We start from the raw sequence: 13,635 nt of genomic DNA on the forward strand, positions 1-13,635 counted from the left end.
ATGCACCTAGCCCATAAATAGTTCTTAAGAAAACACTCATTTTCATAAGCTAGGCATTAAAATTTCTTGCAAGAAGAAGACCAAATCGACACAATTGACGTGTTTTATTACATTTACCGTTTTCAACTCCATATACGTAATTAGTCCCCAGCTTTCCTGCGCAAACCAAGTTGTCTTTGAGGCACAGCTCATATTGGTCTCCTGTTTTCGATGCATTTGCAGTGGCATTAGCCAACGGCAGCCTTGTTGTGCTAATGCACTTCTCCGATGCACCATCTTTCTTATACGTGTCTTCCCCGTTCGGACCACTCCAGCATTCAGCAAAATTTTGAATGCCGAAAAAGGCATATTTCTTCTCTTTGGCAGCCTTTGCACAGGAGCAAATTAGGTCCGGAAGGAATTCTTCCCAACTTTCGGATCTTCGTTTCGCTTCGTCACTGAAGAGCATTTCGGGGAGAGGGCGAGCCTTTCCTGCGTTATCCGCGAAACAACCGATGTCCTTATAAGGAATATCACCTAGAAAAATCAATATTGTATCAATTGTACATTTTGCAAAGAAGGCTTTAACTGAGGGTGTACAAGCTCATGTATATGCTAATTTATTCCAAAATACGATAAGAGTTCTTACATATTCACTTATATACACATACATCTAGTTTTACTTACAACACTCTCCCAGTTTACAGTATTTCCTTTGACTCGAGTCACCAGCACAGTCAAGCCCGCCATACTTGGATGCAGGGTTACTGCAGGCTCGTTCTCGCGTTCGGAACCCGTCCCCACAAGTCTTTGAGCATTGCGACCACTGACTCCATTCGGTGAAATTTCCATCAACTAGCAAAGAAATCAGAAGGCGATAAACAAAGAAACAATGTGTGAAAGAATCGGGGATAAATCGTACAACCACTGATGTTCAGATATGTTTATAATGTGCAATGTGGAAACAAACCAACTGCAATGAACCCATTACAATTAAAATAGAAATGTTGTCGAAATAAAAATGATAATCAAGGGACAATACTTGGATCATTCAATCGGATAAATCTAAAGTTGCGTCCATATTGGTAATGTTAGCTTTTCTGAAATCGAAGTCAGTCGCAAACAGTCAAAGAACCATACAACAGAGATTCATCATTTTCATTTACATTTTTCTGATCGATTAACTATTTCAGTTCAAGTAGCTACATTGCAATTGCTTCTACTGAAGAAGTTTCCATCTCGAACACTTTGCATTAGAAACTCTCTTTTTGTTAAAAAGAATGAATATAAGATGCAAATTACTTGGGCAGTGAAGAAGGAAGCATTCTTCGTCCTCTATGTCCTCCCCTAGGCCTTGCTCGATGCACGTCTTGCCACCAAAGGCAGTCGAGGGGTTACTGCAACTACGCGATCTGGTTCGGGTGCCATTCCCACATGATTTGTCACATGCAGTCCAAGATGTCCAAGCAGTGTAGTTACCATTAACTAGAGAAAGGGAATAAGATTACTTTCGTAAGTCATGTTGTGTCTAAACGAAGAAAGTCAAGTTGCTTTACATGTCAACCGCTACAAAAAAGCTTCAGAAATAAGCAGCGAAGGAATCTAATTTGACAAGATGCTTGGCAAAGAGATAAAATCTTAAAGCAAGTATCTTAAATGATTCCTGATAATGAAAATACAGAAACTAAACAGCTAGCCATCAATACCTGGACATTCGACAAGATTGCAAGACTTGGCTTCTTCCCCACTTCCCGGGCATGTCTGACCACCGTTTGCAGCTCTTGGACAAGCACATTCTCTGGTTCTGTTTCTAGAACCTTGACCACAAGTTGCAGAGCATAGGCTCCAAGGCGCCCACTCGCACCAGTTTCCATTCTCTAGATGAACAAAACAAAGCAAGACATTGGCGTTAACTAGCAACAGATGAAAATTTGGTAATTGGAAGCATGAAAACTCAATGCTATTGAAGAGGATTGCAATGTGATTGGTTGGAGATGGTCACCGACACCTCTTCTTCTATATCCATACATATTTAAGCCGGTCAGTGATAGCCCATGATTGTCAATACGATTTTTGATATGTGCCTCTATTCTAATTTATTGTGATCGAGACAGTAACAAAGATTGAGAAACTTCAATTCAGTTCAATTGTAACAGAGCCTATTATTTGCGATTGAAAAGCATCACAAGCTTCTTACGCAATTGAGGGTGGCAGACCATCAGCGTTTACAGCTGCAAAAATACTACAGAAATCTCTTCAAGAAGCCCCATTCACAGCAGAACAACATAAGCTCTAGATAATACGTACGTGGGCAAGGACCATTACTACAGCGACGCTCCTCTGTGTCATCACCCAATCCTTGTTCAAGACAGCTTCTACCCCCATGGGCAGGCCTTGGGCTAGTGCAAGTCCTTTGCCTTATTTGAGTTCCGTTGCCACAGTTTGGGAAACATGAGCTGAATTCTCCCCACTCCGTGTAATTGCCATCCACTGAAACGAACATTGAGCCAGATAAGAACGAATAGAAATGTCCTTGTTTCATGAATAGAAAGGGGTGAAAAACTGAACAGAATTTTCAACATGCAAGCTGTTGTAACTTCCAAATTCATTTTTTATCCTGCAATTTGTAATTTCTAAGCTAAAAAAATTAATTTCAATGTCTGAAAAAATAATCAACACTTTAGCTATTTGATAAGATTAGAATCTAAAAATGGCTTTGAAAAAAGCAAACATTTCACAACACACTACTATAAACGCTTTTTCGTCTGACACTCCTCAGAGTATAAAACACCAGAATAAGGTTCTGAAAGAACACGATGGAAAATGTATACCCAGTTGTGGATCGAAATAGGCCAATCAGAAAAACGCAAGCACATAAACCCTAGTTGTATAACCTAAATCCCTGATTATTCAATCCTAACCTGGACAAGGGGGTAAATCGCATTCCTGTTCTTCGATGAAATCTCCAGTACAGTTTGCTCCTCCGTTGGCAGGTTCCGGTGAATTGCACAGTCTGAATCGGAAAGAATTCCCTTTACCGCAACTTGGGGAACATTCAGTCCAATTTGTCCATTGACTCATTCCACCATCAACTGAAAAAAATTAAGCATTGCCAAGATTTGTTTGTAAGTGCAAAAGGTTCTTAATCTTTAAAAATACCACTGAAAATGAATCAATTCATGGAGATCTATTGTCCTTAATTACTTATCAAGTTCCAAAGCAATGTGACTGCCTCTTATTGAACTGAATTAGAGAGATTCACATAACTAGCCAATTTCAAATTCAGAAAAAAGAGATTTACGTAACTAGCAAATTTAGTTCTTTGCCTGAAAAGATAAAATAAATACAAATAACTAACACATCATTGCATTAAGTTATACGAAAAGTGAACGTGAGAGCAAAAAAAATAAATCTTCGTACCTGGGCATTTCTGAATTTCGCAAGACTTTTCTTGATCTGGCTCGCCAATGGAGCTGCAGTCTTTGCCGCCAAATGCAGGCGCTGGGTTGGTACATGAGCGATATCGAGACTGGGTGCCTGGTCCACACGAGGCACTGCAGTCTGTCCAACTTGACCATGATGTGTAATTTCCATTAATAGCCGTTACTAAGAGAAAAGAATCATTAAGCTATATGAAACACGAATTTAGATGGACTTGTGTACTGTGAGAAAAAGCTGCTCACAAGAAAGTAATCGATTAACGGATCCAATAAGAACGACAAACAAGCAACAAAAGATGTAATGTTTAAAGGAAATGAGCAAGCAAAACTTTTAATAAACAATAAAAAAAGATGCCTGAAGTTTCTGGTGTGCTAAAGAATTTCTTTAGATTGTGCTAAAGATTGTAGAAAAACTGCCTGTCCAGAATAATTGGACATTAACAAAAAACATTGAACAGGTACAAAATATGCATTGGTACTGGTACAGAAATGCCCTCTTCAGTACAAAATTGAACGGCAAGCGCAACAAACTTGACTGTAGCTAAAAACGTTCCTTTACAAGAAATGGACACTTACCATTTGCTAAGCCATACACATAATTTGCTTTCTCTTTACCAACACAGACCAAGTCTGGTGACTTGCATGATTCGTACTTCCCTAGAGTTGGCGCTCCCCCTCTTGCGATGCATGAGCTAGACGGGCCATCCTTATTGTATGTCTTCGCTACATTAGGCCCCGAATAACATTTTGACAAAGACTGGATTGCAAAATGCGTGTACTGCTTCTGAAAGGCTGCGTTGGCGCATAAGCAGATCACCTCTTCGATGTACTGATCAAAGTTTTCATAGTCAAGATTGCTGCTATCATCAAATAACAGTTCTGGCAATGGCTTCTGCACCTGCGCCTGCAAAGTGTCCGCAAAACAACCGATGTCTTTGTATGGAACAAGGCCTGACAAAACAGAGAATTGCCTTCAGTAAAATTGCAAAACACGGCCTGAAATGCTTTACCGAATAGTTACAAAATTATTTTTTTCATAGAGCAGCTTAAAGTTTCTGTTCCCCGATACTTATATTGTGAACAATTTTTTTTGCGGTACAGAATTTGAAAATGGCTTTGAAAAAAGCAAACATTTCACAACATACTTAAAGCTTTTTCGTCTGACACTCCTCAGAGCATAAAACGTCAGAATAGGTTCCGAAAAAACACGATGGAAAAATATATACCCAGTTGTGGATCGAAATAGGCCAATCAGAAAAACGCAAGCACAAAACCGGTATAGTTGACCAATCAGTGCCGCGAGCCTAAAGAAAAATTACCAATGGAGTCCAAAAGAGAAAACGAACTCCTTTTGTCTACACAATGGCGGCTTTTTCGTTTTTATGTAGATTGACTCCAAAACTGCTAGATGGAAGGACGACCGGGCTCTGCCAATTATCCGAAACATGTCGTCATTATAGAGTTTTGCACAATCTGGGTTGTCTAAAAGATGTTGACCAATGGCAGAATCACTTGTTTTAACAGTGTTTCTAGACCTACAAGATCGAGGAGGCTGTTCTCTTTGAGGGGCAGTTTTGTTTCGTATGTTGGAAGGAACATGCTGTTTTATCCTATCCCCCAATCTTTGGGTTGTGCGCCCTACGTAGCCAGAATCACACTGGCACGTAAATTCATAAATGACGGAACTTTTTTGTTGGGTAGGGACGCAATCCTTTTGAATGGATGGAAGGGCTCTCCTAGTGCTGTAAACAATCCGAGGATTGACAGCAAAGAAACAATTGGTTATGGCTTGCCTAATCTGACTCTCAAAAGGGCGCACAACCCAAAGATTGGGGGATAGGATAAAACAGCATGTTCCTTCCAACATACGAAACAAAACTGCCCCTCAAAGAGAACAGCCTCCTCGATCTTGTAGGTCTAGAAACACTGTTAAAACAAGTGATTCTGCCATTGGTCAACATCTTTTAGACAACCCAGATTGTGCAAAACTCTATAATGACGACATGTTTCGGATAATTGGCAGAGCCCGGTCGTCCTTCCATCTAGCAGTTTTGGAGTCAATCTACATAAAAACGAAAAAGCCGCCATTGTGTAGACAAAAGGAGTTCGTTTTCTCTCTTGGACTCCATTGGTAATTTTTCTTTAGGCTCGCGGCACTGATTGGTTAACTATACCGGTCTTGTGCTTGTGTTTTTCTGATTGGCCTATTTCGATCCACAACTGGGTATATATTTTTCCATCGTGTTTTTTCGGAACCTATTCTGACGTTTTATGCTCTGAGGAGTGTCAGACGAAAAAGCTTTAAGTATGTTGTAAAATGTTTGCTTTTTTCAAAGCCATTTTCAGATACTTATATTATAAATTTATTTACTTACAAGCACTCCCTAAACATTTAAAAATGAGCTGTTTAATGACACCGTTAGTCTGCGAGTTAGCGGCGTCCAGAAACGAATACTTTTCCTGTCGAAAATCTCTTACATCATTATCTAAAAAGAACCCATCCAATATACATTAACAATGCACGCGGTCGGAGCCTCCAAGGACAAAATTATTGCACGGTGCTAAACTGGCTAAGAAGGCACTTATTTGCATGTTCCTACAAAATAAATGATACTCACAGCAAGGTCCTTCATTGCATGGCTTACTCTCCGTATCATTACCAGAACAAAACTTCCCACCGTATTGAGGCAGGGGGTTGCTGCAGGACCTAGAGCGGTGCACTTGCCCCAGGCCACATGTCTTCGAGCAAGCACTCCAAGGTGTCCATTCCGTGAAATTCCCATCAACTAGAAAAGACATTGGAATATTGTCGAATGAGATGAAGATTGTTTTCGTGAGAAAAATTTCGAATCTTTAACTCAAGATAATGCGTTTTGATATTGGATATTCTTTGAAAATATATATTTGAACTTGTGTGTTAGCTGTTTACGAATTGCTGTTTACGGGTCTGTCAGAAAATGCTTGATGCCGCATAGGCAGAGCTGTACATAACATAACAGTATCCTGTCCAATACATTAATAGCGTTTCGATTTATCATACAACCTGTGTTTACATTTCACAAACAAAATACGTAGCATGTAAAGAGGTTTCAGCCTTACTTGGACAGTTTGATAAGTTACACTGTCGCAGATCTTTTGCTGGCCCAATAAGAGAACAGTTTTTGCCTCCATTTAGAGGCGATGGGTTGTTGCACTTTCGTGACCTCGATTGCAGGCCAGCGCCACAGGATTGATCACAAAGAGACCATTCACTCCACTCTGAATAATTTCCGTTTTCTGAAAAGAAACAAATTATCTTATTTAACGGCATATATAAGGTATATAACATGGTAAGTTCACGATTTTAGACCTCAGTCTTTTTAAAGTAGCGTACAGTAGATATTTATGCTACGCACTATTTCAAATCAAATATTCCAAAAAAAGTTTGTAATAGATTTATGCAAATAAGATGCAGTGCTGAATCAAGATAGAAATGCTTAATAAAAAATAATTGCTTAAAAGCTTAACATGTAACGAACGGCTGGAAGATTCCTTTGCGTCACAGCGAAATCCTAACTATTCTCTGATAGCCTGCAATTGCCCATTACAACCCCTACCTGACCCCAAACAGCCCTGAATTGACCCCAAACTAACTTTGACTACCCTGAACCAATTCTAACAGTAAGTAGCTACTAAAAACCAATGTGAAAGAAAGACTAAGGTTATCCGATGCAAACTCACGGGCACATGGTGCCACACCACATTCCTTTGTTTCTGAGCTCGATCCTAATTCAGAGCAATCTTTACCGCCATTGGCAGGAGCTGGGTTGGTACAAGTCCTGCCTCTCAATTTGTAACCTCCACCACACGTGCGAGAACAAGATCCCCATTCAGACCAATCCGTGTAATTTCCGTCAATTGCTGAAGCATGAAAAGGCAAAATTTACTTTTTCACATCAGTGTACATTCCCTCTTTCAGACTCAGTCATTAATTTTAATACAGATTGTTTCTAAGACACTTAAGTTTGGCAATCATGAACATATATGGTTCCTATCATTTAACAGCTTTATAACTTTGATTTCCATGTAGCAAAAACCATATTTCTCAGAACAAAGCTATTAATTATTTATCAGAAAAAATTATTTAGTGTAAGGGTCATAATGCATCGATTTCTTCGTCAAAAATATAACATTTAGGACGAGGTTCAAGGGCTGATTTTGTCTCATTTTTTGTGAGGGTCACTCACGACATTTGAAGCCAGTGTAGCATTGCTGCAGATCTGTGGCTGGACCAACACATTCTGCTCCACCGAACATGGCTGGTGGATCATCGTCCTCTCTATGGCGGATCTGCACGCCCTGATCACATGTAGCACTACATCTGCTCCACTGACTCCATTCTGACCAGGAGCAGTTCACTAGTGTAAAAAAGTACAAAAAAATTGTCAGTAAATATTACATAAATTACAATTATGCGTTAAGTGTCCTTCATTTGGCACGGTGGGAAAGTACCAGACCCTAACTACGGCGGATACAAAACGGCCACAAAAACTATTCATATGATCAGCGTACCTGGACATGGCACATTTTCACAGGTTTCTGATTGCACAGCCGGACCTTGGCAGCCAGGTTTTCCATAAGCTGGGGGAGGGTTGTCGCATTCCCGGAACCTTTGCCGGATTCCTTCTCCACAGGATAAGGAGCAGGCAGTCCAGTTTGACCATTTTCCCCAATTTGCTGGTCCTGCATGAAAGAAGAAATACATAAATTTTTTACATACCAACTCTTCTAAAAATTTTCTCTCAAGCTCCTGGTTTTTTTTACCTTAGTGGCAGATGTTAATCTCAACACAAAAGAGTTGTGAACAGCTTTCCTTTTTAACTACCGCCGTAAAATAGTAGCAATTAACCGTCAGACATTTGCAGTTTCAAGAAACTTCCTTACAAATGCGAACCAAAAGTAAATCTTTTCATTGCACCAAAAAAATGAAGATTTTGTTTATTCTGTACCTTCACATTTAATTTTCATGCATGGTTTTGTCTCAACCGGTTCACCAAGATGAGAACAATTTTTTCCTCCAAATGCAGGTTTTGGATTGGTGCATTCTCTGACACGTGACTGCTGGCCCTCGCCGCAAGTTGTAGAGCATTCACTCCAGTCGCTCCACTGTGTGTAATTTCCATCCACTGCAGTAACTGAAGTACAGAAAAAATTGACACATTTCTATATATTTCAGTTTCATACACAACGATACAGCTGTAATATTATGCACAAGTATGCTGCCTGTGATTGTCAATGCTGTTAATGAACAGGTGAAATGGTAAGACGTTGTTTGTAGTGGAGTCGGGCATTGGAGTCGGGCTTTTAAGTCAGAAATATTATTATATCTCACAAGCATGTAGAGGCGAACAATTCAGAACAGATTATGTAGTCTGTCTAGTTTGTCCGTAGCTTTTCTTATAAAGACTTTAACTAATTGTAACAAACTTTTCAACAACTTGAAAAAATACCCACAATACCAAGCCAGGAACAAGGCCTAACGAAACTCAGTGCTGGACATTTGAAGGAAATGGAATATTTCAAGCTGTTACAACGTGGTTCTTATTGCAATAGCAAAGTGGCTGCTAAAAGTCAAAGTTTGCACTTAGAGCTTCTAGCAAAAGGGTTAAGACGTATGAAGTGACATTTCTTGCTCACCATTCTCCAAGCCATAGACAAAATTTGTCATCTCTTGCCCGATGCAGGTAGACGAGGGTTGTTGGCACTGTTTGTAATTTGTATCCATGCATCCGATCCATGGCTTGTTATCCGGCCTAAATCTGAACAGCGTCTCTTTTCCTTGCGAGGCGTAAGTCTTTGCAACATCGGGACCGGAGTAGCACTCTCCGTACTCCTGGATTGAAAAATGCGTGAATTTCTTCTCTTTAGACACTTTTGCACACCTGGAAAGAGAGACATTTCGAAAAAACTTTATTTTAAACTTTATTAAAATTTTATTTCGACAGGTTTTGGTTGGCCTATTCATTCAGAAACTGAAAAAATTAAAATGTTGAATATAAAATGCGACACTATTTTTGCTAACCATCATTGGTAATTTACAAATGGTGCTCAATGGTGAAGGAAGTTAGGATAAAATTCATAACCTCACGGCTTCTTAATTAATCACTACGGATGTAGGAAATAAATGGTGCAGGTAATTTTGTGCAATTGGCTTGTTTTGCGTTGTATTACTTTAGATGAAGACATGCTCAAAAGACAAATTCTGGTTTCTTCTACTCCAAGAATTTTCTTCTTGTTTGAAATTGATAATCAAAATACTGAACACAGAGAGTAAATATCATGATCGTTCAAGCATACCTGCAAATCAGCTCAGTGACGTACGAATCAAAGTCCTGGCCATGAACAGGAATACCACTATAAACATCATCTTTCGGGTCTCGATCAGTAAAGAGCAGTTGCGGAAGAGGGCGTGGAATTGCGCCAGTGTCCTTGAAGCAACCTATGTCTTTATAAGGAATGTCGCCTGAAAATAAGCGTAGAAGAATAAACAACATTTCGAAACAGGAATGTTTGAACATAGGATATAAATCAACAGAGAGGAAGATTCATATGCGGCGTGAGGTTCAGCGTGTACTTTGTAAAAAAGTATTTTCTCAAAAGAAAACAATTACCAGTTTAAACACGACAAATATTCGACACGCAAATTTATACTTGTAATTCTTGAATTTGCTTAAAAAAGTTATTCAAAAGACATTCAAAGAAACTCACAGCATTCCGCCTGCTTGCAGAATATAACTGAAGTTGAATTTCCAGCACAGGAAGTGCCACCGTTTGCTGGTGGCGGAGAATCACAACTTCTCTTCCTAGACATCGTTCCATCACCACATGTCTTTGAGCACTGGCTCCATGGAGACCAGTACGACCACGAGCCGTCACCTGTAATGAAAAATGATGATTTTATTTTTACAGTTTACATAAAATTGCAAATACTGCATTTGGTGTAAATCGAACACTTGTTTTTGGCTTCAAAAGCAACGATCATTCGACTGAGCCAAATGGCCAATTTTATAAGAATAATAATAATATTTTATTGTTACCATGAAAGTTCACAAATTTGCATATTTTTATAATTGTATTTGCCTAACTTACGTGGACAGGGATCTTTCAAACATCCCAGAACTTCTTCGCCAAGCCCAAGACTGCTACAGTCTTTACCTCCATATTTTGGGGAAGGATTAGTACAATCTCGCTGCCTGGATTTTGTTCCATTACCGCAAGTGACAGAGCATTCGGTCCAGCTGGTCCACGACGAGTAATTACCATGGACTAAAAGATAGATCATTGTTTTTCTATAACAAATACACAACAGGAAGCTGCGAAAAAAGGGTCCTTCTCAGTTGACAACTTTGACATAAATTTTTTAAATTTTATCAGTCGTAAGTTTTTTTAGAGCCAGTCGAAAATCTGAAGTTTAAGAAGGGATACCTGGGCATGGGGTTTGGTGACATTCATCTTGTGCCATATCTGCTCCTTCGCATATCTTGCCTCCATTTGTAGGCATAGGATTGTTGCACTCGCGCCAGTGGGTCCTGTACCCGATACCACAAGTAACGCTGCAGGCGCTCCACTGCCCCCATGCGCCCCAGTTGCCATCAACTGAAAAAAGCACAAATGCTACGTTTAAGAAACTAGCAGAAAATGACGCAAAATAAATGGACTGGTCCTTGCAAGACACGATTTCAATTACAAACTGAATTTCACGATTTAAATTACAAACTGGGGAAAAACGAGCTTATACGATCTTAACCCTCCCGTACGAGACACATTAATTGTTTCCAAAAGACCTACTTGCGCATGGTCCCATATCACAACTGGTCGACTCGTCTTCAGGGCCAAGACCAGCCTCGATGCAGTTAAGGCCGCCATACTGAGGTTCAGGCGTATCGCACTCCCGATGCCTTGTTCTGTATCCAACACCGCATGATACGGAACATTTTGTCCAGTTTGACCAGGATCCAAAGCCTCCGTCAACTACAAGGAAGATGGTATTTGTAAATTGCACTGAATGTATATAGCCTTTTAGTTTGATGAATCTAAACTCTTTGCTTATAATTTTCATTGACATTTTAGCTAAGGACACTTAGGAAAAATTGCTATTTTGTAATGTTTTAGAGTCAGAGCCTAGAGCCTTAGTATGAATGTTACACTGTAAACGGAATAACTATCTTTCAACAAAATTATATCTATAACTTGTTTATACTTCAGAATACGCATTACTTTTGTTGCACACGCAAATGCCTGTCATTAATTTTAATAAAGAGCTGCAAAAGCCTCAAAAAGTTATTGTAGTGCATAAGATTTTGAGTTTCTAGTAGCTACACCGGTCCTAAGTACAGTGAAATCCTGTTGTTACGAACTTTGTAGGGACAGAGAAAAAGTTCATAATAGCTGGAATTTGCTCTATAGAAGTAAAATTTCGTGGAAAGATTATCAATAAAATACGTCTGTCTACCTAATGGACTCTCTCCTCCTATTATCAAGACCTAATTGGCACATTGCATTATTCGCTGTTGACAGACTTGCAATCCTTGCTGCTCTAATAGTTGTTGTCAATAGAAAGTACACGTTGTGAATTTTTTCTGATAACTTTTTTGAAAACGAGGCATGACAGAGAATTTTTGATAGCAATGATCAGTCAGTATCCATGAATTTCTGAAGAAACCAGCAAAATTTACTTCTTTTCTCTTGACAACGGCTTTTTCATATAGCATTGAAAGAGACCCTCTTTCTGACACAACCCTCTTTCTCAAGAGATCGTTTTATCAACGTTATTTATGGGAAGGAGACCAAAGGTTTGATTCACTATAACGCAATTCTGTTATACCGAGGGCCCGATATATGGAGTGCAGCTAAGATTGTCCATCACCCCTTAATATAAAAACATTGTCACCCCTTTTTTAAATGCGGGTTTTGTCAAAAATCACGCTCTATCGAATTTGAGATCTGATTGAGAAAAGTTTGTTCGAGATCTCAATAAAACAAGTTTGATTGAGATCTTACATGTTTTTCATTCAATGTATATCGGTTTCTAGTATGCCACCATTGGTAACCACAATGAAAGCACGTGTAAAAACTTCTTTTTTAGCGTAAAAACGAAACGTTAGAATGGCTCGGAGGGATTCAAATATTGGCCAGAAAAATATTGTCTATTTATAGATTGATTTGTGCAATCCAAAAACAAAGAAGCAGTGAAAAAGCCAGATGTTTTGTGTCATACGATATTTATAAAGGCAAGCGGTATTGTGTCCGGGGAAACCTTAGTTACAGCAACAGGTACTGTTTATGATGGGGTGTTGAAAAGAACCCTAGATGTTAGCAATAGCAGTAGTTGTCTACGAAAGTGGTTGCAGTTTACTTTGCCTCTGAAATACATTCACAAAGGGAATATTTGATAATCCTTAATAATAACGAAAAAGTTGCATCGACTTTTTCTGTTTAATAAAATTCTGAAAATGTTCTGCATTTCAAATTTGGCGTCCTTTAGAAAGTTCGTGCAGCTATTGCTGAAAATGTGTCCAATAAAAGCTGTTATTCTTGCAGCTTTTAAAGCCCATAATATAACCCATCAAATGCCGATGAATGACAGAATATGCTCCACCCTCAAAACAAAGCATCGTATTTAGAATCAACCCCGCTATAAAGAATAGGCCTCTTAAGGTTGCTGAAAATTCTAGCAGTTTATCTATGAGCGAATGTGGTTAGAACAAGCCGAACGCAGCAGGAGATTCTCAGCCCGTACTAAGCTCAGAACATCAGTTTTCGATGCTTGGAGCATGGGTTGCTTTAACTAAAGGGCGAAGTTGGCTTTCAAGAGCTTGTACTTAGCCGTCGAATTTCCTTCTGCATTGACTAACGTGTGATAATCATGACAGAAAGAAGCACAGAGAAAGCCACTTTATTTTTTCGAAGTTTTTAATCGTGAAATTCCATGACTAAGTACAAGGTCTTGCAGCAATTACGGGCTATTCAACACAACTTCGTGTAAGCTTTAGGTCAATCTACTAACAATATAATATAATCAGGTTTTGAAGTGTTTTAGATCTCATTTAATGTCTCTCTTCTTGCGGTACAGCTCTACGGTTCTGAGCCAAGGAAAGATAAAATTTGACCTTACAAGCATCGCCTTATCAGAATTGGAGAACTGGGACGACTTTTTTGAACTCTTGTTTCTGATATT

The 13,635-nt window shown here is 39.2% G+C and overlaps 1 protein-coding gene across 3 annotated transcripts in view; it reads right to left on the reverse strand.

The window, feature by feature from the left end:
- LOC135688255 (uncharacterized) overlaps nt 1–13,635 on the reverse strand; it is a 43,301-nt gene that overhangs the window by 15,223 nt on the left and 14,443 nt on the right. For all 3 annotated transcript variants that reach the window (XM_065205031.2, XM_065205029.2, XM_065205030.2), the window contains 20 exons: nt 11,247–11,429; nt 10,884–11,054; nt 10,548–10,724; nt 10,167–10,334; nt 9,756–9,921; nt 9,096–9,340; nt 8,408–8,593; nt 7,971–8,141; nt 7,646–7,816; nt 7,140–7,319; nt 6,519–6,695; nt 6,038–6,205; nt 3,996–4,370; nt 3,400–3,585; nt 2,901–3,071; nt 2,287–2,469; nt 1,686–1,856; nt 1,282–1,464; nt 667–834; nt 118–516 (listed from right to left, as the gene is read on the reverse strand). In XM_065205031.2, coding sequence (XP_065061103.2) covers nt 118–516; nt 667–834; nt 1,282–1,464; nt 1,686–1,856; nt 2,287–2,469; nt 2,901–3,071; nt 3,400–3,585; nt 3,996–4,370; nt 6,038–6,205; nt 6,519–6,695; nt 7,140–7,319; nt 7,646–7,816; nt 7,971–8,141; nt 8,408–8,593; nt 9,096–9,340; nt 9,756–9,921; nt 10,167–10,334; nt 10,548–10,724; nt 10,884–11,054; nt 11,247–11,429 — 3,999 coding nt within the window. The remainder of the gene's footprint in view (nt 1–117; nt 517–666; nt 835–1,281; nt 1,465–1,685; nt 1,857–2,286; nt 2,470–2,900; nt 3,072–3,399; nt 3,586–3,995; nt 4,371–6,037; nt 6,206–6,518; nt 6,696–7,139; nt 7,320–7,645; nt 7,817–7,970; nt 8,142–8,407; nt 8,594–9,095; nt 9,341–9,755; nt 9,922–10,166; nt 10,335–10,547; nt 10,725–10,883; nt 11,055–11,246; nt 11,430–13,635) is intronic.

Source organism: Rhopilema esculentum, unplaced genomic scaffold, assembly GCF_057945365.1.
Source record: "Rhopilema esculentum isolate cy_ngs unplaced genomic scaffold, ASM5794536v1 HiC_scaffold_36, whole genome shotgun sequence".
In the NCBI taxonomy this organism is placed as follows: Eukaryota; Metazoa; Cnidaria; class Scyphozoa; order Rhizostomeae; family Rhizostomatidae; genus Rhopilema; species Rhopilema esculentum.